The sequence below is a fragment of the Pleurodeles waltl genome, chromosome 2_2 (assembly GCF_031143425.1).
Source record: "Pleurodeles waltl isolate 20211129_DDA chromosome 2_2, aPleWal1.hap1.20221129, whole genome shotgun sequence".
Taxonomy (NCBI): domain Eukaryota; kingdom Metazoa; phylum Chordata; class Amphibia; order Caudata; family Salamandridae; genus Pleurodeles; species Pleurodeles waltl.
The window spans coordinates 163,709,086-163,734,586 of NC_090439.1; the positions used below are offsets into that span (position 1 = coordinate 163,709,086).

Consider the following 25,501-nt stretch of genomic DNA (forward strand, 5'->3'; position numbering starts at 1 on the left):
AAATAACTCCCACTGAAGGAATTATTGCCCCAAATATGTCTTCTACTACACCAGCGGCAGTCTCTCTCCTTTGTCTCGTACGATGTAATTCAGACAATTTCGGAAACTTTATCATGTCCTCTAATTGATATATCTTTGGGAAAACTATCTCCAAATAACATGTCCCATACCATCGCTTTGGAAGACGGTAATAAGCATTTAGTCCACAAATATAATAGATCCCAGGGATTGCTGGATCCTGTCCATTTAACATGAACGTCCATTTGCTCTGAAACAAAAACACATGCTTACATTCACTCGTTCCCACAAACACATTGTCATAATATGACTTTTGTTGCGTAATGCAAAGCTTACCTACGTGTAGTGCATCTAAAGCTGATTTCCCTTGTTCCCTAACCGCACTGTAACTCTCACTATTTACAAAAGCTCGCTGCTGCAATCCTTTCTCCAATTTCCCTTTCAAAGCCCTTCTTCTATCTTCCGTGTGATCTAAAAAACTTTTCTCTATGCGTGTAAGCAAACATGTCAGATTATTGCGGTGTGCATAAGATGTACTAAATGTTAATGTTCCTTCAAAGAACCCCTTAATTAATTTTATGCTTTAGTATTTAGCTACACTATTTAAATCCTCTATGATAGGCACATAAGAAAACACAAGGTCGTGATTTGAATAAAAGTATTGAATCTCCTCCTGGTTATAGAATCGTGTTAGTAACAAACTACAGCTTATCCAATATGTTAGAGGCAAATTATGATAGGTAACTGAAAAAGGAATCTGTTTACACACATAACAATCTTTCGCATCCATAGTGTCAACATATTCACTCAGCAAGCGATAGAAAACATTAGTTGATAGTTCCCCTTTTTCGTTAGTTCCCTCATGCAAATATCTTGTGTCCTGCTCGAACCTCTCCCAAGCTGTTAGTGTAGCGGCGGTCTCAGGAATTGTAGCATTGTTAGTTTCACGCTTATCCACCAATGGCATTCCCACAATCAGAACTATGATGAATATCACACACACAACACCCAAACCAACACCCAAATATTTACAGCGCCTACTTCCCCTATTATCATCTCTAACTTTAGCCATGATCTGTAAAGAATCAGAAAACGAAGTATTATAAGTTCAAACAACAACCAACAGCGGATGGTTAAAGCCTTTTTTTTCAGTAAGTTAAAGCAAGCGAAAGTCTTTCTTCAGCAATTATTTACAGTTTTCACATTCACTCCCAGGATCCTTGTCAATTCAGGTTAGCAGCTTGTCAAAACCAGTTCTCAAAAGTCAATTCAGGTTAACAGTGTCACATCCGTTTTATCAGTCTCTTTTCTCAGTTTTCTTTGACTCAATTTTCACATCAACACAGTCTCTTTCTCTGGCCAGACTCAGGTACCAAAGTACTGACCTGGGACTTCTCAATCAAAACAGAACGCCAAGAACTCTTGTTGCCACTCAGCTGATGTTGCATATGCCCATTCAGGACCTGCGTACCTTCTGTTTGCCACTCTCTTTCTTTTCAACTTGCGATCACCCTGCAACTCTCCTTCACTCAGATCTTCTCTTCTTCTTGTATCTACCTCCTCCTCTATTGCATCTTCAACAACCGCCTTTCCCTTAGTCATTTGCAGTTCTGGCCACTTATCTCCTTTCAGTGTCTCTCTGGTCTTTGATCTTCCTTGTGGCAACTCGTCACCCTCCTCTGACTCCATGGTGTTTTCTCTTGATGGACCTGCAATTTGCTCAGGAGGAATCTGGACACTCTGATGCTCTTCCACCTCAACTCCTTCGCCTTCTGGGACTGTCAGGGGCTCAAATTCTTGTCTGTATTCGTCTGCTTCTGGGAGAACCTCCTTCTGACTCGGTCCTCCTGGCGCCTCAGTTGAGATAGGCTCACCGTCACCCCTCTGGGTCTCTTCTCCTTCCTCTCTTATTGGAGTGACCAAGCCATCCTCAACGGGCTCTCCTTCTGTCTTAGTTCCCCTCTGATTACTCTCCCGCCCTGAGACTTCCTTTTCTGTTGCTGTTACTTTCGACAACTCGATTTCCTCATTAGTGGACATGTTTCCTTTTTCGTGTGACTGGCAAGGATCCAGTTAGGAATTCCCGCACATTTCACAGCAGTAGTAGTTGTTAATATTACTTGATATGGCCCCTTCCAACATGGCTCCAAACACGACTTCTTCATGTGTTTCTTGATGACAACCCAGTCACCAGCTTTCAGGTTGTGGCCTGGATCATTTATCGGTGGCAGTGTGGTGGCTTCCACCTGGTGACAGAAAGAGCGGAGCACTTCAGCCAGACCCTTGCAGTAGTCCAACACCATATCATCCGTGATATTCACAAGAGCATTTGCAGGCACTGCGGCCAGTCTTATAGCTCAGCCCATGAGAATTTCATGAGGAGACAGTCCTGTATTCTTGTTGGGCGTGTTTCTCATAGATATTAGCACCAAGGGCAATGAATCCGGCCATTTCAAATTTGTAGCTGCACACATTTTTACTATTCTCGACTTCAGGGTGCGATTCATCTGCTCCAGTAATCTGATGCTTCAGGGGTGTAACTACAATGCAACTTCTGTTCAATGTTCAAAGCTGCACACAATAGCTTAACCACCTCGTTGTTGAAGTGACTTCCCCTATCTGATTCTAAAGAGATCGGAAACTCGAAACGTGGTATCAATTCCCTAAGCAGCAGCTTTGCTACTGTGAGACTGTCATTTCTGCGTGTAGGGTAAGCTTCAATCCAGTGAATAAACATACACACAATCACTAACATGTATCCCAGACCTCCACACACAGGCATTTCAATAAAATCCAATTGCATTCTGCTAAATGGACCTCCTGCTCTCCCAATGTGGCTCAAATTCACCAGTGTCCCTTTCCCCGCATTCATCTGCTAACAGATGATGCACCTGTGACAGATCACTTCTGCAGCTTGTCTGAACTTTGGGTTAAGCCAGTCAATCTTGAACAACCTGATCATGGCATCTCTCCCAATATGTACTTGCCCATGGTAAAACCTTGCAAACTGTGACAGAAGACTGTTCGGCAAAACCATTTTCCCTTTGTCTGAGACCCACAAATCATCTGGTCTTTGTACACATTGCATCCTTACCCAAGAACGCTTCTCATTTTTGCTGGCACGTCCCTGCAGCAATTTCAATTCCTCCAACGTGTCAACCACCCTTAATGCGTAACCTGTGTGTTAGACCTGACAGCCTTAGGGTGGTCACCCCCAACTTTTTGCCTGCCTCCCTCCACTTTTTGGACACTGTTTTTGCTGGCTTTTAGACTCTGCGCACTTTACCACTGCTAACCAGTGCTAAAGTGCATATGCTCTCTCCCTTAAAACATGGTAACCTTGAATCATACCTGATTGGACTATTAATTTAATTAAAAGTCCCTAGTAGTGTGCATAGGGCCGGTAGATTAAATGCTAGTAGTGGGCCTGCAGCACTGGTTGTGCCACCCACTTAAGTAGCCCCTTTCCCTTGTCTCAGGCCTGTCATTGCAAGGCCTATGTGTGCAGTTTCACTGTCACCTCGACTTGGCATTTAAAAGTACTTGCCAAGCCTAAACTTCCCCTTTCTCCACATATAAGTCACCTCTAATGTGTGCCCTAGGTAACCCCTAGAGCAGGGTGCTGTGTGGGTGAAAGGCAGGACATGTACCTGTGTAGTTTACATGTCCTGGTAGTGTAAAACTCCTAAATTCGTTTTTGCACTACTGTGAGGCCTGCTCCCTTCATAGGCTAACATTGGGGCTGCCCTCATACAGTATTGAAGTGGTAGCTGCTGATCTGAAAGGAGTAGGAAGGTAATATTTAGTATGGCCAGAATGGTAATATAAAATCCTGCTGACTGGTGAAGTTGGATTTAATATTACTATTCTAGAGATGCCACTTTTAGAAAGTGAGCATTTCTTTGCACTTAAATCTTTCTGTGCCTTACAATCCACGTCTGGCTGGGCTTAGTTGACAGCTCGTTGTGCATTCACTCAGACACACCCCAAACACAGGGTACTCAGCCTCACTTGCATACATCTTCATTTTGAATGGGTCTTCCTGGGCTGGGAGGGTGGAGGGCCTGCTCTCACACAAAGGACTGCCACCCCCCCTACTGGGACCCTGGCAGACAGGATTGAACTGAAAGGGGACCTGGTGCACTTCTTAGCCACTCTTTGAAGTCTCCCCCACTTCAAAGGCACATTTGGGTATAAAACAGGGCCTCTGCCCTACCTAATCAGACACTTGCTGGAGAAGAAACCTGAACCAGAAACTACATCCTGCCAAGAAGAACTGCCTGGCTGCTCAAAGGACTCACCTGTCTGCTTTCTACAAAGGACTGCTGCCTTGCTGTTGGCCTGCTGCCTTGCTGAACTCTTGTCTGGCTGTGAAAGTGCTCTCCAAGGGCTTGGATAGAGCTTGTTTCCTGAAGTCTCAGGACCAAAAAGACTTCTCTTTTTCACTTGGATGCTCCGTGCACCGAAATTTTCGACGCACAGCTTGTTCCACGGTGAGAAAAACGCTGCACACCAACGCTGATCGATGCGACGCCTTCGGGACGACCGGAACTTCGACGCACGGCTTCGCAAGGACAACGCCGCCCGACCTCCAGAGGAGAAAACGACGCCTGCCGTGAGATCGAAATTTCGACGCGCAGCCCCGCAGAACGACGCGCAGCCGTAAAACAGGCAGGAAAATCCACGCACAGACCCGGGACATCTGGTAATCCCCGCGATCCACAGAAAGAGACTGTCCGCGCGCCGGAAAACGACGCACGACTTTCCCGCGTGAAAAATAACGACACAAGTCTGTGTGTGCTGGGGAGAAATCGACGCACCCACCCTTTTTCCACGTATCTCTTCTTCTGTGGCCCTCTGAGGTGATTTTCCACTCCAAACCAGGTACTTTGTGCTTGAAAGAGACTTTGTTTACTTTTTAAAGACTTAAGACACTTCATATCACTTTTCAGTGATATCTCTACAATTTCTCATTGCAACTTTATTCGTTTTGACCTTCAATTATCCTGATAAATACTATATATTTTTCTAAACACTGTGTGGTGTATTTTTGTGGTGATATATGGTGGTATTGTATGATTTATTGCACAAATACTTTACAAATTGCCTTCTAAGTTAAGCCTGACTGCTCGTGCCAAGCTACCAGAGGGTGGGCACAGGATAATCTTGGATTGTGTGTGACTTACCCTGACTAGAGTGAGGGCTTTTGCTTGGACAGGGGGTAACCTGACTGCCAACCAAAAACCCCATTTCTAACATTGGTGATCAGCGGTGAGGATAGGACTTGTATTTGTGCAGTGACATACAGTAGCTAAGTATTTCACTACCTACCCACAGTTGAAGGTCAACTTGATTTTTATCTCTTTTTGTAAATTCGTTTTTTCCTGACAATTTTCAGAAACTAAGTCCTCACTCAACATGTCTCTGACTGGGTCTCAGATAGGAGACTTTGACCTAGTCCTGTTGGATACATATACGGTCAAACAACTAAAAGGATTCTGCAGGGCAATGAGGGTACCCACCCAAGGGGCCTCCAAAAAGGAGGACTTTCAAGTGGCGCTGAGGGCCTGGGCAGAAGCCCATTTAGAAGAGGATGATGAGGAAGAGGAGCCAGAAAATGGCCCCTCAGAGGATTTGTTACTATCTGTGGATGGTGGTACCACTGCAATTGTGCCCCCTTCCAGACCGGGGAGCAGTGTCTCTGTGCAAAGCCTGACCGCAGAGTAAAGGAGAGAGGAAAGGGAGTTCCAATTGCAAATGGCAAAACTGAAAATTGAGGCTCAACAGGAGGAAAGAAGGACAGAGAGAGAAGCCAAGCAAGCTGAGGCTGAAAGAGCAGCCAAACAGATTGAAGCTGAAAGAGCTGAAGCTGCAGCTGAGAGAGCCTTGGCTGAAAAGAAACTGTTATTGGCTCATGAACTGAGTCTCAAGGAGCTGGATCTCAAGGCAAAGCAGTCTGAATCCAGCAATAATGGTGGCAGCATACTGACAGGACCTGCTGGAGAAAAGAAGGTTCGTATACCCAAAAATGTGGTGCCCAATTTTGTGGTGGGAGATGACATAGATAAATGGTTAACTGCTTATGAAGTTGCACTAAGGGCTCATGAGGTTCCTGAAGGGCAATCAGGGGTAGCTATGTGGGGTTATGTACCGCCATTGGGGAGGGACACACTTCTCACATTGGATCAACCTGATCAAAACACATACCCACTTCAGAAAGCCACTTTACTTGCCAAGTTTGGGCTGACCCCTGAGGGATAACGTCAGAGGTTCAGGGATAGCACCAAACAAACCACACAAACATGGGTAGATTTCTTTGACTTCTCCAGTAAGGCACTGAATGGATGGGTGCGGGGCAACAAAGTAGATGATTATAAAGGTTTATATGACTTGATTCTGAGAGAGCATATGCTTAATACTACTTTTACAGAGTTGCGCCAGCACTTAGTGGATAGTAAGCTGACTGATCCCAGGAAGCTTGCTGAGGAGGCGGACCTCTGGGTTAGCACCAGAGTGTCCAAGAAGGTGGTCAGGGTTCCCAACAGAAGAAAGAGGGGGGAGATAAAATTACAGATAAGGAACTCTCCAAAGGCCCCCAAAAGAATTCCCAGGGAGGGGGTGGCAACCATTACTTTTCCAGATTTGGGAAAAAGCCAGGGACATATGATAGGTCAGGGAAATCCAACCCCACTATAAAGGCGACCCCCAGTGCTCCAAGAGAGCACTGTCCACTACCGGACAGACACCTGGGTTGACTAGTGTAGCGCTCGGGGGGGAGATGGACCCAGATAGCTTTGGGGAACAGGTAGAGATTTCCCTAGTGTCCCTGGGGGAAGGAGAAATGGTGCCCAAAGCCCACATGCCCCAAAATACTTCCAAGTACAGGCAGTGGGTCACCATTGATGGGCAGAAGGTGGAGGCTCTGCGTGACACAGGAGCCAGTATGACTACTATCAAGAATCAGCTGGTGTCAACAGAGCAGATAGTCCCTAATACATTCCACCAGGTCATAGTCGCTGACAATCGTGAGAGTCACCTACCGGTGGCTCTGGTTCCCTTTGAGTTGGGGGGGGTCTCTGGTACTCTGAAAGTAGCTGTGAGCCCTGCCATGCCTGTAGATTGTCTGTTAGGCAATGATCTTGAGCATACTGCTTGGAAAGAAGTGGAGCTCAGATCTCACCTGGAGATGTTAGGGTTACCTGAGTGGGTCTGCATGACCACACGGTCCATGGCTGACCGAGGGGGAAGTCAAGGGCGTCTGGAGCCTGGAACAATGGCACAGAGAGTTGCCAAGAGGAGGGGCATGGGGCGCGGGAAACCGGCCCCAGAAGTTCCCGCAGTGGCTGACGGGGCTCCTGAGGAGGAGACTCCCGAGCCAACTGGGGAAGACATTGCCACCCTAGGTGACTTACCTGAGCTTGCTCGCTGGCAAGTTGAGGGTGGACCCACCAGGGAGGAATTCTGCAAGGCTCAGAAAGAATGTCCCACTCTGGAGGGTCTGAGGAAGCAAGCCTCAGACCAGGCGGCAGGTGAAGCCTCTTGCGATCACCACATATATTGGGAGAATGATCTCCTCTACAGTGAGCCTAAGGTTCCGGCCTTTGGGGCAGTGAGTACGCTGGTGGTCCCCCAGTGTTACCGAACCTTCCTACTGGGTCTGGCTCACGACATTCCCCTGGCAGGACATTTGGGGCAAGGCAAGACCTTTGACAGGCTTGTCACCCACTTTTATTGGCCCAGAATGAGGACAAACTCAGATAAGTTCTGCAGATCTTGTCCTACCTGCCAGGCCAGTGGTAAAGCAGGAAAAAGGGTTAAAGCCCCCTGATTCCACTTCCTGTCGTTGGCACCCCCTTTGAAAGGGTGGGCATCGACATTGTTGGACCATTGGACCCCAAAACTGCCTTAGGCAACAGGTTCATCTTGGTTTTGGTGGACCATGCCACCCGTTACCCAGAGGCAATCCCTCTGAGGACCGTAACTGCACCGGTGGTGACCAACACTCTGATGGGGAAATTTACCCGTGTGGGATTCCCAAAGGAGATAGTGTCTGACAGAGGCACTAACTTCATGTCTGCATACATGAAGTCTCTGTGGGATGCGTGTGGTGTAACCTACAAGTTCACCACACCCTATCACCCCCAGTCTAATGGTCTTGTGGAGAGATTCAACAAGACCTTGAAAGGCATGATTGGTGGCCTCCCTGAGGCCATGAGGCGTAAGTGGGATGTCCTCTTACCATGCCTTCTCTTTGCTTACAGAGAGGTCCCCCAGAGGGGAGTGGGGTTCAGTCCCTTTGAGCTTCTCTATGGGTACCCTGTCAGGGGACCCTTAAGCATTGTCAAGGAGGGGTTGGAGAAAGCTCCAAAGGCACCCCCTCAGGATGTGGTCAGCTACATGTTGGCCCTCCGCAACCAGATGACCCACTTCTGGAAAGAGGCCCAAAGTAACCTTGAGGCCAGTCAAGAGGTAATGAAACGCTGGTATGACCAGAAGGCCACCCTGGTAGAGTTTCAACCTGGAGACAAAGTGTGGGCAATGGAGCCAGTAGAGCCTAGAGCTCTCCAGGACCGCTGGTCTGGCCCATTTGAAGTAAAGGAGCGGAAAGGGGAGGCCACTTACCTAGTGGACCTCCAAACCCCTAGGAACCCCCTAAGGGTGCTCCATGTTAACCGACTAAAGGCTCATTTTGAGAGGTCTGAGGTCAACATGCTTCTGATCACAGATGAAGGAATGGAAGAGGAGAGTGAACCTCTCCCCGACCTCCTCTCTGCCCAAGAAGGTGATGGGTCAGTGAAAGGGGTCATTATTTCTGACTCCCTGACTCTAAACCAGAAAGGAGACTGCTATGAGCTGTTGGAGCAGTTCTCCCCCCTGTTCTCCCTTACTCCTGGACTGACCCACCTCTGTGTTCATGACATTGACACCGGTGACAGTCTCCCTGTGAAGAACAAAATTTACAGGTTATCGGATAAGGTGAAGGCCAGCATCAAGGAGGAGGTCTCCAAGATGTTAGCTCTAAGGGTTATCGAGAAATCCAATAGTCCCTGGGCCAGCCCAGTGGTGTTGGTCCCTAAGGCTACTGCCCCAGGTACGAAGCCAGAACTTCGGTTCTGTGTGGACTACCGGGGTCTCAACTCAGTCACACTGACTGATGCTCACCCCATCCCCCGAGCTGATTTGCTCATTGACAGGCTGGGCGCTGCCAAGTTCCTGAGTACGTTTGATCTTACTTCAGGGTACTGGCAGATCGCCCTGACTGAGAGGGCTAAAGAAAGATCCGCATTTTCAACCCCTGATGGCCATTACCAGTTCCGGGTGATGACGTTTGGATTGAAAAATGCCCCGCTACCTTCCAACGGTTGGTTAACGGGGTCCTAGCTGGTAAGGATGCCTTCTGTGCAGCCTACCTGGATGACATAGCTGTCTACAGTTCCAGCTGGGAGGAACACCTGCTCCATCTCAAGGAGGTGCTTCAGGCCCTGCAACAGGCAGGCCTGACCATCAAGTCTAGTAAGTGCCAGATTGGGCAGGGTTCCGTGGTGTACTTGGGACACCTAGTGGGTGGCGGCAAGGTGCAGCCACTCCAGGCCAAGATTGAAACTATCAAGGCCTGGCAACCACCTAGAACTCAGACTGAGGTGAGAGCCTTTTTAGGCCTCACAGGATACTACCGCAGATTTGTCAAGGGCTATGGTACCATTGTGTCACCCTTGACAGAACTCACTTCCAAGAAACAACCTAGGTTGGTAAATTGGACAGAGCCTTGTCAGAAAGCCTTTGACTCCCTGAAGGAAGCTATGTGCACGGCCCCCGTGCTCAAGGCCCCTGACTACTCCCAGGAATTTATCGTGCAGACAGACGCTTCAGAGCATGGCATAGGGGCAGTCCTAGCACAGCTAAATGAGGAGGGCCTAGACCAACCAGTAGTCTTTATTAGCAGAAGGCTATTACCACGGGAACAGAGGTGGAGTGCTATTGAGAGAGAAGCTTTTGCTGTGGTCTGGGCACTGAAGAAGCTAAGACCCTACCTGTTTGGGACTCACTTCCGGGTTCAGACAGACCACAGGCCCCTCATATGGCTCATGCAGATGAGGGGTGAGAATCCAAAACTCTTGAGGTGGTCCATTTCCCTACAGGGGATGGACTTTACGGTGGAACATCGCCCAGGGGTTGACCACGCCAACGCTGATGGTCTCCCCAGATACTTCCACCTTAGCGATGAGAGCTCCCAGGAGGTCGGGTAGCTCTCCCCACTTTCAGCTGGGGGGGACACATGTTAGACCTGACAGCCTTAGGGTGGTCACCCCTAACTTTTTGCCTGCCTCCCTCCACTTTTTGGACACTGTTTTTGCTGGCTTTTAGACTCTGCGCACTTTACCACTGCTAACCAGTGCTAAAGTGCATATGCTCTCTCCCTTAAAACATGGTAACCTTGAATCATACCTGATTGGACTATTAATTTACTTATAAGTCCCTAGTAATGTGCAGAGGGCCGGTAGATTGAATGCTACTAGTGAGCCTGCAACACTGGTTGTGCCACCCACTTAAGTAGCCCCTTTCCCTTGTCTCAGGCCTGCCATTGCAAGGCCTATGTGTGCAGTTTCACTGTCACCTCGACTTGGCATTTAAAAGTACTTGCCAAGCCTAAACTTCCCCTTTCTCCACATATAAGTCACCTCTAATGTGTGCCCTAGGTAACCCCTAGAGCAGGGTGCTGTGTGGGTGAAAGGCAGGACATGTACCTGTGTAGTTTACATGTCCTGGTAGTGTAACACTCCTAAATTCGTTTTTGCACTACTGTGAGGCCTGCTCCCTTCATAGGCTAACATTGGGGCTGCCCTCATACTGTATTGAAGTGGTAGCTGCTGATCTGAAAGGAGTAGGAAGGTCATATTTAGTATGGCCAGAATGGTAATATAAAATCCTGCTGACTGGTGAAGTTGGATTTAATATTACTATTCAAGAAATGCCACTTTTAGAAAGTGAGCATTTCTTTGCACTTAAATCTTTCTGTGCCTTACAATCCACGTCTGGCTGGGCTTAGTTGACAGCTCCTTGTGCATTCACTCAGACACACCCCAAACACAGGGTACTCAGCCTCACTTGCATACATCTGCATTTTGAATGGGTCTTCCTGGGCTGGGAGGGTGGAGGGCCTGCTCTCATACAAAGGACTGCCACACCCCCTACTGGGACCCTGGCAGACAGGATTGAACTGAAAGGGGACCTGGTGCACTTATTAGCCACTCTTTGAAGTCTCCCCCTCTTCAAAGGCACATTTGGGTATAAAACAGGGCCTCTGCCCTACCTCATCAGACACTTGCTGGAGAAGAAACCTGAACCAGAAACTACATCCTGCCAAGAAGAACTGCCTGGCTGCTCAAAGGACTCACGTGTCTGCTTTCTACAAAGGACAGCTGCCTTGCTGTTGGCCTGCTGCCTTGCTGAACTCTTGTCTGGCTGTGAAAGTGCTCTCCAAGGGCTTGGATAGAGCTTGCCTCCTGTTCCCTGAAGTCACAGGACCAAAAAGACTTCTCTTTTTCACTTGGACGCTCCGTGCGCCGAAATTTTCGACGCACAGCTTGTTCTGCGGCAAGAAAAACGCCACACACCGACGCTGATCGACGCGACGTCTTCGGGACGACCGGAACTTCGACGCACGGCTTCGCACAGGACAACGCCGCCCGACCTCCAGAGGAGAAAACGACGCGACGCATGCCGTGAGATCGAAATTTCGACGCGCAGCCCCGCAGAACGACGCGCAGCCGGAAAACAAGCAGGAAAATCCACACACAGACCCAGGACATCTGGTAATCCCCGCGATCCACAGAAAAAGACTGTCTGCGTGCCAGAAAATGACGCACGACTCCCCCGCGGGAAAAATAACGACGCTAGTCCGTGTGTGCTGGGGAGAAATCGACACACCCACCCTTTTTCCACGTATCTCTTCTTCTGTGGCCCTCTGAGGAGATTTTCCACTCCAAACCAGGTACTTTGTGCTTGAAAGAGACTTTGTTTACTTTTTAAAGACTTAAGACACTTTATATCACTTTTCAGTGATATCTCTACAATTTCACATTGCAACTTTATTCGTTTTGACCTACAATTATCCTGATAAATACTATATATTTTTCTAAACACTGTGTGGTGTATTTTTGTGGTGATATATGGTGGTATTGTATGATTTATTGCACAAATACTTTACACATTGCCTTCTAAGTTAAGCCTGACTGCTCGTGCCAAGCTACCAGAGGGTGGGCACAGGATAATCTTGGATTGTGTTTGACTTACCCTGACTAGAGTGAGGGCTTTTGCTTGGACAGGGGGTAACCTGACTGCCAACCAAAAACCCAATTTCTAACACTGTGCATGTCTCATTTTCTGTTTCAGGTAACAATTCCCACTGATGTTTGAACGATATACAGTTCAATGCACAAAACCTTGCGACTTGATCCGCATACCCATTTTCCATTGACACAAAGTCTTGTGATTTCAAATGAGCGCTGCATTTTACCACGGCAATTTCATGAGGTAATTGGATCGCGTGCAACAACTCAATTCTGTCACCATTTTTCACTAGAGAACCAGAAGAGGTCAGGACCTCTGTGACCATAGTTGGCCAAAATCATGAACAATTCCAAATCCGGATACCAGTGATCGTACACACAGCGTATCCGGCTCTCAGCACTCCTACTGAGTCTGTCAAACATGAACCTTCAACAAAGATAATTTTGTCATTTTCTTCCCATTGGGTATCTTTAATATCAGGCCTCGGTTTGGTGCACATTTCTGTTACCTCAAGACAATCATGTTCTACATCATCAGCCTCCTCAACTTCCGTGTTTTCATTTGGAAGCAAAGTTGCCGGGCTTAGCACTGTTTATCTTTTCAATGTTACATTTGGTGACCCCAATATGATCGTTTCATATTTCGTCAGTCTTGCATTTGTCATATGCTGCGTTTTGGTTCGAGTTAACAGGATCTCAACTGAGTGAAATAACACTCTGTTGAATCTAGAGTTCAGAGATACTTAGAACATGAAATAACACTCTGTTGAGTCTAGAGTTTAATGATACTCGGAACATGAAATAACACTCTGTTGAGTCTAGAGTTCTGTGATACTCAGAACATGAAATAACACTCTGCTGAGTCTTGAGTTCTGTGATACTCGGAACATGAAAATATACCGAAAACTAAGGAAACATGAATGGCCTAGAACTAGACTCTAATTAGGCCTCACTAAATCTAGGTAACTGGAAAAGAATCAAAAATGGTTAGTACAATTTTTCATATGGAATTTTCATTAATTTAAACATACTGTTCTAGGAATACAAGAACCTTCCAGAACAATGTCCCAGAACAAACACGGCCTCATTACATGAGGATAAAGGCCATCCAAACATTCCTTGGAAAACAATAGGAATTGTACTAAAGACCTTACATGCACATAGAATATAACATCCAGAATTCAAGCACTTTAGATTCTTAGAATGCAAGAACATGAATTGCGCGCATTGCAGATTTCCACAAAGGTTTATAAATGCCATGAAATTATTGTGCACAATGAATAACATGAGTTAGGTATGAGAAATGAATTGCCGATTCGAATGCCACCGTGTGAATGCCGTAAAATGGTAGTTCACACTGAATATCATGAATTAAACACAGGAAATGAATTGGCATCTTGCCGATTCGAATACCACCATGTGAATGCCATGAAATAGTAATGCACAATGAATATCATAAATTAGGCACAAGAAATGAATTGCTCTTCTTACCGATTTGAAGGCCACCATGTGAATGCCAAGAAATGGTAGCACGCACAATGAATATCATGAATTAGACACAAGAAATTAATTGCGTATCTTGCCGATTCGAAGGCCACCATGTGAATGCCAAGAAATGGTAGTGTACAATGAGTAACATGAATTAAGCACAGGAAACGAATTGCGCATCTTGCCGATTCGAATGCAGCCTTGTAAATGACATAAAATGGTTGTGCACAATGAATATCTAGATTTGTACTCGAGTAAAGAATTGCGCGTCTTGCCAATTCAAATGCAACCTTGTAAATGCCATAAAATGGTTGCGCACAATGAATATCTAGATTTGTATACGAGGAAAGAATAGCACATATAGCCGATTCAAATGCCAGCAAGTAAATGCCATTAAACATCAAGCGCACTTTCACACTCACAAGAGCAAAAATAGATTTATCATGCTAATTAGGCCCAAGAACTCAGAACCCTACGAGAACGGGATCGGGGGCCCAGCCCGACCTCCGTCTTACCACCCAGATCAAGAATCACCAAGCAAAGTGAAAGGGTCGAGGCCTGGAAGATCAAAGTAGGCCTCCGGAACAGGAGCTCAGGAAGTTGCTGCTGCTCTGCACCGTGACCTCTGAATAGTGAGCCCGTGGAGCTGGGCTGGCTCCCTTATATAGAGTCTTGGCCCAGCCCACAAACCACACCCAGGCATGCTGCAGGGAAAGCTTCTAGAAGGCCCTGGAAAGAGACCACACCCTGCCACACTCTGAAAGCATGGAGCAATGCATTGCAAATGAACAATTTTTAAAAGCACCTTGCACATAAGTCTTCAGGATTAAACTCTGCAATGCAAAAGGTTAAACAACAGCATATCAGCACAATGCATAAATTACGTTTTTCTTGAGAGTGCTGAGTTTTTGCATTCCAGTCACCCGTAGAGCGCGCACTGCCCAGATGTTGACACAGACACAGAACATGTATCACGTTCATGACAAAACAGGACAAAAGGCTTTGTATAATCAGGCATACCTACAGCTGGAGCCCTCCACATACACTCCCTCAGCTCGGTAAACGCCTTAATTTCTTTCTCTGTCAGTGTTAGGACATCTGGCCCATCCTTAACCGTCAGTCTCACCAATGGCTTGGAGATGACTGAGAAATTCGGGATCCACCGACAACAGTATCTCACCATTCCCAGGAACATCGTAACGTCTCTCCGTGTCGTTGGGGGATTCATCTGCAATAGGGCGGTCACTCTTTCCCTGGATATCTTCCTTGACCCTTTCTCAATTAGATGACCTAAGTATTTCACCTCTTTCTGACAATACTGCAGCTTCTTGGAGACCCCTTATGCCCATTCTTTCCCAAGTGGTTCAGCAAGGCAATGGAATCGTACTTGCAGTCATCCCTCGTTTTGGATGCAATCAACAAATCATCAATGTACTGTACTAGAGTCGATTGAAAAGGCAATTCCAATGATTCCAAATCCTTCTTCAATATCTGATTGAAGATGGAAGGTGATTCTGAAAACCCTTGAGGAATTCAACACCAACTGTAGACCTTGTCCAAGAATTTGAAATTAAAAAGAAATTGGCTGTCCTCATGAAGAGGCACAGAAAAGAACGCTTGGGACACATCTACTACTGTGAACCACTCTGCATCGCATGGATCCTGGAACATGGTCACAGCTGGATTTGGCACCACTGGGCAACACTTCATCACTATGTCGTTAATTTTTCTCAAGTCTTGGACAATTCAAACTTTCCCACAAGGCTTTCTCAGTCCCATTATTGGTGAATTACTTGGACTGCTCCTCACTTATTTCAAAACTCCCTCCTTCACAAAGTCTGCAATTAACGGTGCTACCTGTATAAGGACATCTTGCGGCATGTGTTACTGCGGTACCTGGGGGAATACAGCATTCGGCTTCACACTAACTTTAACTGGTTCTACTCCTTTTATCAGTCCCACTTCCCTTCCTGTCAAGTCCCACACTTTCTCTCTGACTGTCCCCTGCAAATCTGCTGGCAGATCAGTCACTGTGAACATTGGGAAGAAGTTAATCAGAGGATACTACTCATCTGTCGTCTCAGTCTCAGGCTCTGAAATCTGCCGGTCATCCCCTTCATCGTCACTGTTTGTCTGCACCTCAATCTCCTCATTGGAACAGGTGATAGAACCTCTTGTCTTGCACAGTAAGTCTCTTCCCAATAGGGACACGGGACTCGAATCGCAAACTACAAACCTGTGCAACCCCTGAAAGGTGCCAAGCTCAACCTGAACCGGATCTGTGATCGGGTTAGTCAAGAGCTGATTCGCCACTCCTACTACCTTGACTGTACGTCCTGAAAGAGGCAACTTCAGAACCTCTGCACTCCTGACTGTAGAGCGTGTAGCTCCTGTGTCAACCAAGAATGAGACTTTTTGACCCATCTCTTTCCCTTGCACGTAAGGTCCCCTTTGATCTACCTCTAAGGATGCTGCAAGCCTACACTCCTCACTGTCTGAGCTCTCATCCGACCACTCATCTTTTATTCCACTCTCACCACACAATTGGAACTGTTGTACTGCGTTATTTTGACTCATTCTTTGACCTGTGACCTGTTGAGGAAGCATCACTTGTTGCTATTCCATTAGTGCTAGGGGCAACTGCATTTGCTGTCTAGGTACCAAAGGAACCTGCTGTTGCATTTGCTGCATCTGCATCGGTTGTACACGTGGCATCTGCACTTGTTGCATGGGTTGAAGACCCTTCATCTGAACCATGACATTCAGAAAATTCGGATTCGGACATCTCATCCTTGGTCCTTTAACATTTTGGAATGCATTGACATCATTGCTTTGTTGAACAACACCCTCCTGCACCATCATCGGGCACTCCCGCATCCAGTGTCCGACGCCACCACAAGCATGATAAGGTAACACCTTCTTCATCCCCTGCACATCATTTTGAACTACTACGGTATTCAGGTCTGGACCACGGTTCACAAAACCTCCTCGACCTCTGCCTCTCACTTGCGCCTGAAACATCCAGTTTCCTTGCGGCTGTTGCACCATCTGCTGTAAACCATTTCCCTGCATCCCTGCTTGTGCTGCCTTAATTTGCATTACCATCACCTTCTCCTTCAACTTTCTCTGCTTCAACTCAATTTCGTCACTACAGTATTTTGCATATTGCAACACCTCGTCAATTGGCTTCACTTGCCAACAGATCAAATGATTCTTAGTCATCTGGCTAATCTTGGGTCTCAAACCCTCAACAAATCTGAACACAAGGTGATTCTTGTCCTTCGCCTCTATGACCTCTGTACCACTGTAGTGCTTGAACGCTTTCAACAACCTCTCATAGTAGGCATGTATCGACTCTTTGGCCTCCTGCGCCGTTCGATCAATCTTTTGCCAATCAATATTTTGCGGCGACACCTTCTGTTTCAAGAACTCAGTCACCTTATAGTAGTACCTCATCACCTCAGGAGAGGGTGCTTCTGTGACTCTATCTCTCGCTGGTTCCGCGGTTGGCCAATCCACACTCCTATTGCACTCAAGCCACACATCAGCTGGAACTATATTCTCAAAAAGAGTATTCAGGTCTTCCCAAAGACACTTCACAAGCTTCACAAACCTATCTGTCTGCTGGTACCACTCTATTGGCTTCTCCCTCAGCCTGGGGAAATCATTTGTGAATGACAGAATGTCGCCTCTAGACCACGGTACATGGAAAGAACCCCTCCTGCCGTCTCTCTCATTGGTAACATCTTTATTGTACCGGTATCCGGTACTGGTTTCGCCTGCTGCTGCTCCGGGCAATCACTTTTAATTTTATCTCTTTTCTTTGCCCATCTGCCTTCCAACTTCTCTAAGGCTCCCCAAACTTGTGCACTCTGCAGTATTTCTTTAAGGTGTGTCTTTATCCCAGTAGACCTCATGTGTTCAAAAACCTTAGGCTCAAAATCTAACCTATAACTCCTCTTCAGATGTTTAGTATTGTCTAAATCTATGCCGTATTTATCTGCCAGGTTTGCCAACTTCTGGTGCACCTTGCTCACTTCTTTAGTTATCTTTAGGCACAGATACCTCAACTTTGCTTCAGTGTATGACTCTAGCCTGTTTACTCCCATGCTCCCTTCAACTAGTTCATTTGCCTCAATGCCCAACCTCACAAAATTCAGGTACTCTTCCCTTTCCGACTGCTCTGCTGTCGCAGGAGTAGTCTGTGGTGAATTTAACTTGTCTAACCATTCATTCAGTTGTTGCGCTGTTAAACCTTGCAAGGAGATATTTCCAGCCTGCATCATTGGTGTTTGCGGTACATTCGCACTTGAGATCTGCGGAGTCAGCGGCCCCAAACCTGATTGTCTCATGGTATCTGGAGGAACCCCAATCGGACTGAATTCTAACAAAGACCTAGATCTCTCTATTGTCTGTTCCACTGGAGTCATCCCTTGAGAGCTCCCTACGAACTCTTCTCTGGGTCATTACTCCCTGATCACATATACTAGGCTTGGCCTGTGCATACAACGGAACTGGCGGACCAACTGTAATATGTAAGGATATGGCGGCTGGCGGCTGCCTGCTTCCCAAAACCTCTGGAGCATTAGCTCCCATATTCTGATTCATTATCGGTGCTGTGGCTGACTGCAGTCCCGTGACCGAGGTGTAATTCAGGACCATCTGTTGCTGTGCCTGAGGCAGTAAAAGTGCAGTCTGTATTAGCTCTGGTCTCGTATATGCCGAATCTGACGGCACCATCAAATTCGTAGTAGTCTCTAATATTGGAACATCAGGGTAGATCCTCTGAACCTGTGGTGGCTGCAGCTGTGTGTGCATCTCTGGAGCAGTAGACACACTAACACTATTCTGCACTGGAACTGGTGTGACAACAGTATTAACCTGTACGGTGTTTGTTGTCCCCTGGTTCTGCGTCAAATTTATAGGACCTGCACTAGTACTTTGTCTATTATCATCTAGGGCATATGGCGTTGGTCGATCATGTAGCAACTGATTAAGGAACTCATCATCCTCCGAGACATCTTCCTCTGCCCGGGACTTCTTAGTCTCCTTTTCTTTGCTGGAACCCTTATCCGTCTTACAAGTGGCTTTCCCTCCTTGGGTTCCTCCTTCTTAAGTTATTGCTGGAAACATCCTAACTCCCTCTACTATTTCTCTTCTCCAAACCCTATGTGCGCTATCCCACCTAGCTTCTGCTAGTGTCTTTTCTGCTTTCCTCATTCTCCTCTCAAACTTCTGTTGCTGTTGTCATATTGCCATCAGTTCCCAAATTGCTAACGCCTCAAACTGTGCCGTCCTCGGAGGTGGCTTTTGCTCATTTAACACCCTCTGCAAATTTTCCAAAATCCTTATATGGAACGTTCCGTGCTCCAGAGCCGCCAAGCACCCTTCTTTCTCTGTCATTTTGCACCATTGCCTAAACCAAAGACATGGCGCGACTCCCCTTTCCTCCATTACGGCATAAGCCGGTGTATCCTCTGGCGGTGTAGGCTCCCCTACACTCGCGGTAATGTACACATCTCCCCTCAAAGCGCTCTTTAGGGCCTTGAAAAACTTCATTTTTATGTCTTTTATTTTTCTAACAATCAAATTCAGGAAGTGACTTTAATTCCCAGAACTCTCTTCGCCCACCTTCTCAGCCAATTCCCTCTCACGGACGGCTGCCAATCCGTGCGCGACCCTTCTTACTAACTGATCTATCCCAGCGCGGCTCCAATGATGTCACACTCACACACACTGCGGCTGACAAAGCCTTGCGGCTTGTCTCCCTCACTCTCGATTCACACAACACAAATGCAATATATTGCGAGCACTAATAAAACTCAAATTTGCCGGTTTACTACAGGGAAGGGTAACACAATCGCTTCAGAACTTTACAGAGATTTTGCTTAGCCTCAGCCATTACTCTCTCCTTCTCAGATCCCGCACTCGCAAGCAAAATTTGACCCACAAATTCTACTCTCGACTTGTCAATGGGTTGTCCTAGTGCACTTTAGGACTCGCCAACTCTCCATCAAAGTTTTCATTCACTCACCTTGACTCAAACTCGACTCATCAGCCACGCCCGATTGACCTATTAAACTGCGTAAATTACAACATAAAGCATCAGTATACTCCGGAGTCTTAGACCATGCAGGGTCCGTACATCACCAACAACCACGTGGACAATTTTGAGCACAAAGCCCCACACTCACATGAAGTTCGCCAGCTTCCCTACTCTCATACTGCGGAGTACGCACACTCCTACTAAAACATTACCTGGCCTGAAATTCTCACAAGCCTCACAATTCACCTGCAGTATGCATAAGCTGTGCAAGCGCAAACCCCTATGTCACTCACACTATCACTAGAATGCCGAGAACATACCCAACTCACTTCAGCGAGCTCCGAGATTCCGGGAAAGTCATTTGGGACTTAGGGGCACATCATCTCTCCAGTTTGCATTATTTTAAAAATAATTTTCAAACAGTGATCCCTCATCCGAGGGCCCCAAATGGCCGAAACCACCCTCTGCTTCCAGAACTGATAACGCGTCAGAACCTTGAAAAGTAAACTTACAAGGAGACACGTCTATGCCAATGAACCTTTTGACCACGTTTGGAGACTTCCCAGAACAAGGTATCTTTTGGCATCACAATCAATAAGTCAATAGCTCTATCAATGTGCACAATAATTAATCAATCAAGCTAATCAATAACATTTAATATAGATCAATACAACGGACTCACCATGGCCTTTCAGCCATGAATAACCACAACAAATCTAGTTAAGGGTTAGGATATTTATTTCCTATTAGTTACAATCTAATATCATGTTTATTAGTTTCAACATCAGTAAGCACATCAAAACCACTATACCTTGGCAACTCGAGCAAAACTTTATCAAAGCATAGATCATGAACATTAGAACAAAGCACAACGTTAACATAGATCAACTTTAGCAGAGCATCACTAGTACATTATTCAACAAAGCAAGAATTCAGTCATTTGTCTATTTGCATCCAATATTAGTGAACTCCTTAACTAACCTTGAATTAGCATCAGCATGTTGGACTTCATGCAAAACAATTTAGCAACATGAATTTGGAAAACATCTAACTGTGGTCTCTATCAAAAGAGCAGTTGGTACCTAGAAAGAAAAGGCAAACCGACAATTACAATTTTATCAGATAGTTACCTATCAGAATGAGTCAGCAAACAGCGTCAGTCTTCGTCCTCAGGACATCAGTCAATTCGCCATCAGCCAGGATTAAACAGGTAAGTCTCAGTTGGGCATAGCAAGAAGAGCTCTTCCCTCATAAGGAGAAGAAGTGCATAACAGGCAAGGAATAAGGCCAGGATGGTTTGAGGTATAAGACGTCAAAGGCAAAGTCTCTCAGATTGGCAAGGGATGATGAAGAATGGCTAGGTAATGGCTTCAAGAATGGCTTCAAAAAGTGGCTGGCTTCTCCTTGAGTCATGCGGTTATATTAAACCAGTCTAACAAGTCTCTAATTTCCCATTGGGCAATATTTGGTGCATCATTGTCTCTGTCCAATAATTCTTCACGCACCTTACTAGAATTTTCACCTAACACAGTTCTCATGCAGTCGATTGGCTCCTGTGATTGACGTCTTCATCGGGTGGAATGTCAGGTAAGAAAAGTTACACTAGTCGCTCCAGTCAGTAGTTCCATTGTCTTCTCCTAGTCCAGGTGACCTTGCGCCTGTTGCGTATTACACTATTGCACTTGGCAAGAAAGTCTCCTTGAGCAAGTCGGGTCCCATGAGAAAGAATTTACTACAGCTACACACATATCTCTAGCTTCTGGAAAAGTACAGCGTTGTATCCTTCAGGAAAGCATCACATTGCACATTAGAAAAACACAATTAATATGAGACCAGGCAGCTAGGCCCAGACCCTTGCTAACTAAGGCCTAGTGTTTAACTTAGCAAAACCCTAATACATGACTCTAATTAAGATACGCTAATACAAAACCATACATGAGTACATTGTTATTTCATCGTTAGTCAGTTTCATTAACCATCGTATACATTGGTGGCCACTCTCCGTATGCACATTTCAAACGCGTACATTATTTTTCTTGGTTAACATATCTTCTACACGGCTTCATTACACATTATATTGCAAGCTTTTCATGTTAATATTAATTCTAAAAGTCACACTCCAACAATACTTTCCTGTTTTGTAGGTTACATGCAGGAACATGTAGGACACCCAGTGAATCTAGCTAAAACTTCCGTTATGAAATCTGGGAGGAGATCCCAGAAATGTTGTGATCTCATGATTGGTGGTACAAAGATTAACTTTACCCCATCTTTCTCTTACTTAGGCCTTTTATTACACAAGCACGGATCTTGGAAACAGGCCATTACTACTAGGAAATAAATGATATGTTATGGAAGTTACCACAGTGCTCTCTAATTTTGCATTGCAGCTGGGCCAGAAGTCCCCTAAAAAGATGTTAACCATCAATAATCCTAAGTGTCTGTCAACTGCCTTATGTAGGCTGGGAGTCTAGGGGTACAGCGAAAGTCAACCCATTCAACTGGTGAAAATGTCACCTTTTTATGAATCTTCTGTCAGTACCTCAGAGCAGTTCTTCATTTGTCAGCCACACAGAGCTGGGGTTTCTTTTTTAACGGATATAGCCAAAATTCAGTCAGTTCTTGTCTATTATAAGATCTGGACCTCTGATGACACTATACTTAACCACAAGGTCGTTAGGGACTGTTTTAAATAATTATTTTTCTTACAAATCCCTTGGCTGAACTACATTCATAAGTTTTGTCTTGATCTGGGACACCCCGAATAATAGAATTCCTAAGATTCATTTGTGTACACTAATAGAAAAGATTTACAAATCGCCTGCTTATCCTTGCTCACGGATCTTAGACTGACCACAGAACTTATAAAACCAAGTGTTCCTAAAAATCAAATGATGTTGGTTACTTACATCATGCAACCGTATTTAAAATGTGTGCATAACGCCAGACACAGGTTTATTTTAATCCGTTTTAGACAGGATATATTTCATCGGTTGACAAGTTTTCCTACTGTTAATGATTGGTCTAAGGCACTAGCTAAATGCCCTTACAACAATTTGTCATATCAAAGTAACTCAGTGATGCCGAGCTGATCAGATTTATTCCCATGCTGTTTGCACTTTTAAACTTATCATGTACTCCTGTTTCTTTAAAAAAATGTTTAATGATATGATGTATTGTGTTTGTACGCTTTTATGAGTTTAGCACAAAATCAGATAAAGTTAATTTTGACTTTGATTGCCATATCCTTAAGTATTTTCTTCTTTGGATGGCACGTGAGGCACAGGAGGCTCTCTTTTCTACCTATTAAAATAATACATGTAAAAAAAAATATATATTTTCAAAAAGTAATGAATGCCTGTATCTCGAAAAATCTCTTGTCAGGTTAGGTTTGAAAGTTCATACCACAGAGCGGCATTTGAAAATATGTACACAGAGGCTGATGTAAAGCTCCCCTGGGTGCATCTTAAATTTTAAACATCATTTTCATTGCCTTTTTAGGGTGGTGATGATGCTATGGCCTGTGTTCATGATGACAATGGAAGGGTTCGTATCCAACACTTTTACAATGTTGGCCAATGGGCTAAAGAAATCAAGCGAAATCCTGCCAGGGACGAAGAAGGGGTCTTTGAACACAATCGCGTCACTTGTCGCTTCAAGCGCCCTGTTTACGTCCCCAGAGATGAAACTATTGTAGACCTCCACTTGAGCTGGTACTATTTGTTTGCCTGGGGTCCAGCTATTCAAGGTATGTTAATCTATATGAATAGTTTCTCTGCACTCTTTGATGAATATGATACCATGTTTTCCGTTTTCCCTTCTTTACTTCTACATTCAGTATAGGGTTCCCAGCTATCATGCGTTTAGTTAATTTCTCAAACAATAAATAGTAGACCTTCGAAATTAACAAAGACTCACTAAACACAGTATAAGCACTTAATGGAATGCAGAGAATAAGGTAAAGCTTATATCTGTTCCCACTTAATACAGAGTATCAGAGAAGATAGGTTTTAATTGGTCCTGTAAATGCCGAGTGCAAAGAACCCCACAATACCATTCATACAGCTGGGTCATCTTTCAGTGCCTAACGATCTGTTGTTTCAAAAGTCCAGATAAAGCACCCAAGTAGCACTTGAGGTCAAAGGATGCCATGGCAGCAGTGCGACAAGAGAGACCCCTTAAAAACTATAGCTTATAGATGCTTGTTATGGTTTGTACACCTATTTATAAGACCCCTGGACAACATACCTCCTTCTTCACCAGGTTAAGAATGCTTATGGGCCCCTTTTTTTCTGTCATTCATTAACATAAATGTGAAAGCAAAATAGAAAGCTGAGTGGCAATCTGGGTAACTACAAAGATGTAGTTAAAACTGAATAAACCCATTAAGCCCCCACTCCGGTTATATGCTAGAACCATGTCTGCCTGAACCATGCATGGCTTAACAACTCGGTCGGAACTACGACCACATCTTTACCCCACATGCCTTTGCCTCACATGCCTTTACAACAAATTTCGTTGTACTATCATGCTTAGTAAAGGTTTATGTGGTAAACACACGTGTGGTTTTGTCATACAAACCCACTCAACATAAAAAACGACCCTGACCCCCCCACTCTCCCTGAGGCCTAAAACTACACCCACCCCTAAAAACCTCCACCCCCAAAACCTAAGCCCAAGCCTCTCCCCACACAAAGCCCTAAAACCCTGCCCCTGCAAAAAAAAAACGACCCCAACCCCCTTCCCCCACAAAACCCTGGTCCTCTTTTTTTTTTTTTTTTTTAATCTACCCTGGACCCCCCCCCCCCCACTAACCCTGACACCTAAAACATTCCCCCACCCTGAAAAACTTCACACCCCAAAACCTAGCCCACACCCTACCCCGAGCCCTAAAACCTTCCCCAAACCTCAAAACTAAATTACCCCGACACCCCCACCCACCCTGAGCCCTAAAACTGCCCCTTCCCCCCCACCCTCAGCCCTTCAACCCGACCCTGTCTTAAAAATTAACCCGGCCTCCTGTCACCCTGAGCCCTATCATGACCCCCTGAAAATAAAACAACTCCAACTCCCCACAAAACCGTCTCTCCCCCCAAAGCCCTCCGACCCCACCCTGTCCTTAAAAATACCCCCAAACCCACACCAGCCCCACTTACCTGGCTGCCGCGTTCTTCTCCCCGCTGTTCCCGCTGTGTGCTTGAACCACGCATATGCATGGGGTGTTAACCCCAAATTTTCATGGTTCAGGCACTTGTGTGGTTCAGGCAAGCATGGTAATGCTTGCGTGGTTACGTTATGCATTTCTCCACCCTCTTAGTAAAGCCTGTTCCCCCCACCCACCCCTGACGATCCACTCCTAGAGGCTCAAAGCAGGTTTCCATAGTCGTAAGCCTATTGACCGGGCCTTGTTATTATGACCCTGGTGAGTAAAACCAAGGGCCATATTACCACGTAGGACCTCCATGCATCATGTAGAAGCAATGCAATGTTTTGTTTCCAAGTAATAACAGCTGTGGCTTTGACTTTAGGATTTAATGCTCAAATCCAACATTTTAAGTTTTGTTTTTTAATCATGTGGTTGTTCTTAGCAAATACCAGGAACTCTGTATTGGCTGGATTGAGTTCCAGGTAGGCCCTGTACATCCAGATCTGGTTATTG

General features: G+C 45.7%; 1 protein-coding gene across 2 annotated transcripts in view; it reads left to right on the plus strand.

The window, feature by feature from the left end:
• Window positions 1–25,501, plus strand: part of FRRS1L (ferric chelate reductase 1 like) — a 190,274-nt gene that overhangs the window by 132,475 nt on the left and 32,298 nt on the right. For both annotated transcript variants that reach the window (XM_069219559.1, XM_069219560.1), the window contains exon 4: window positions 23,344–23,590. In XM_069219559.1, the coding sequence (XP_069075660.1) occupies window positions 23,344–23,590 (247 nt within the window). The remainder of the gene's footprint in view (window positions 1–23,343; window positions 23,591–25,501) is intronic.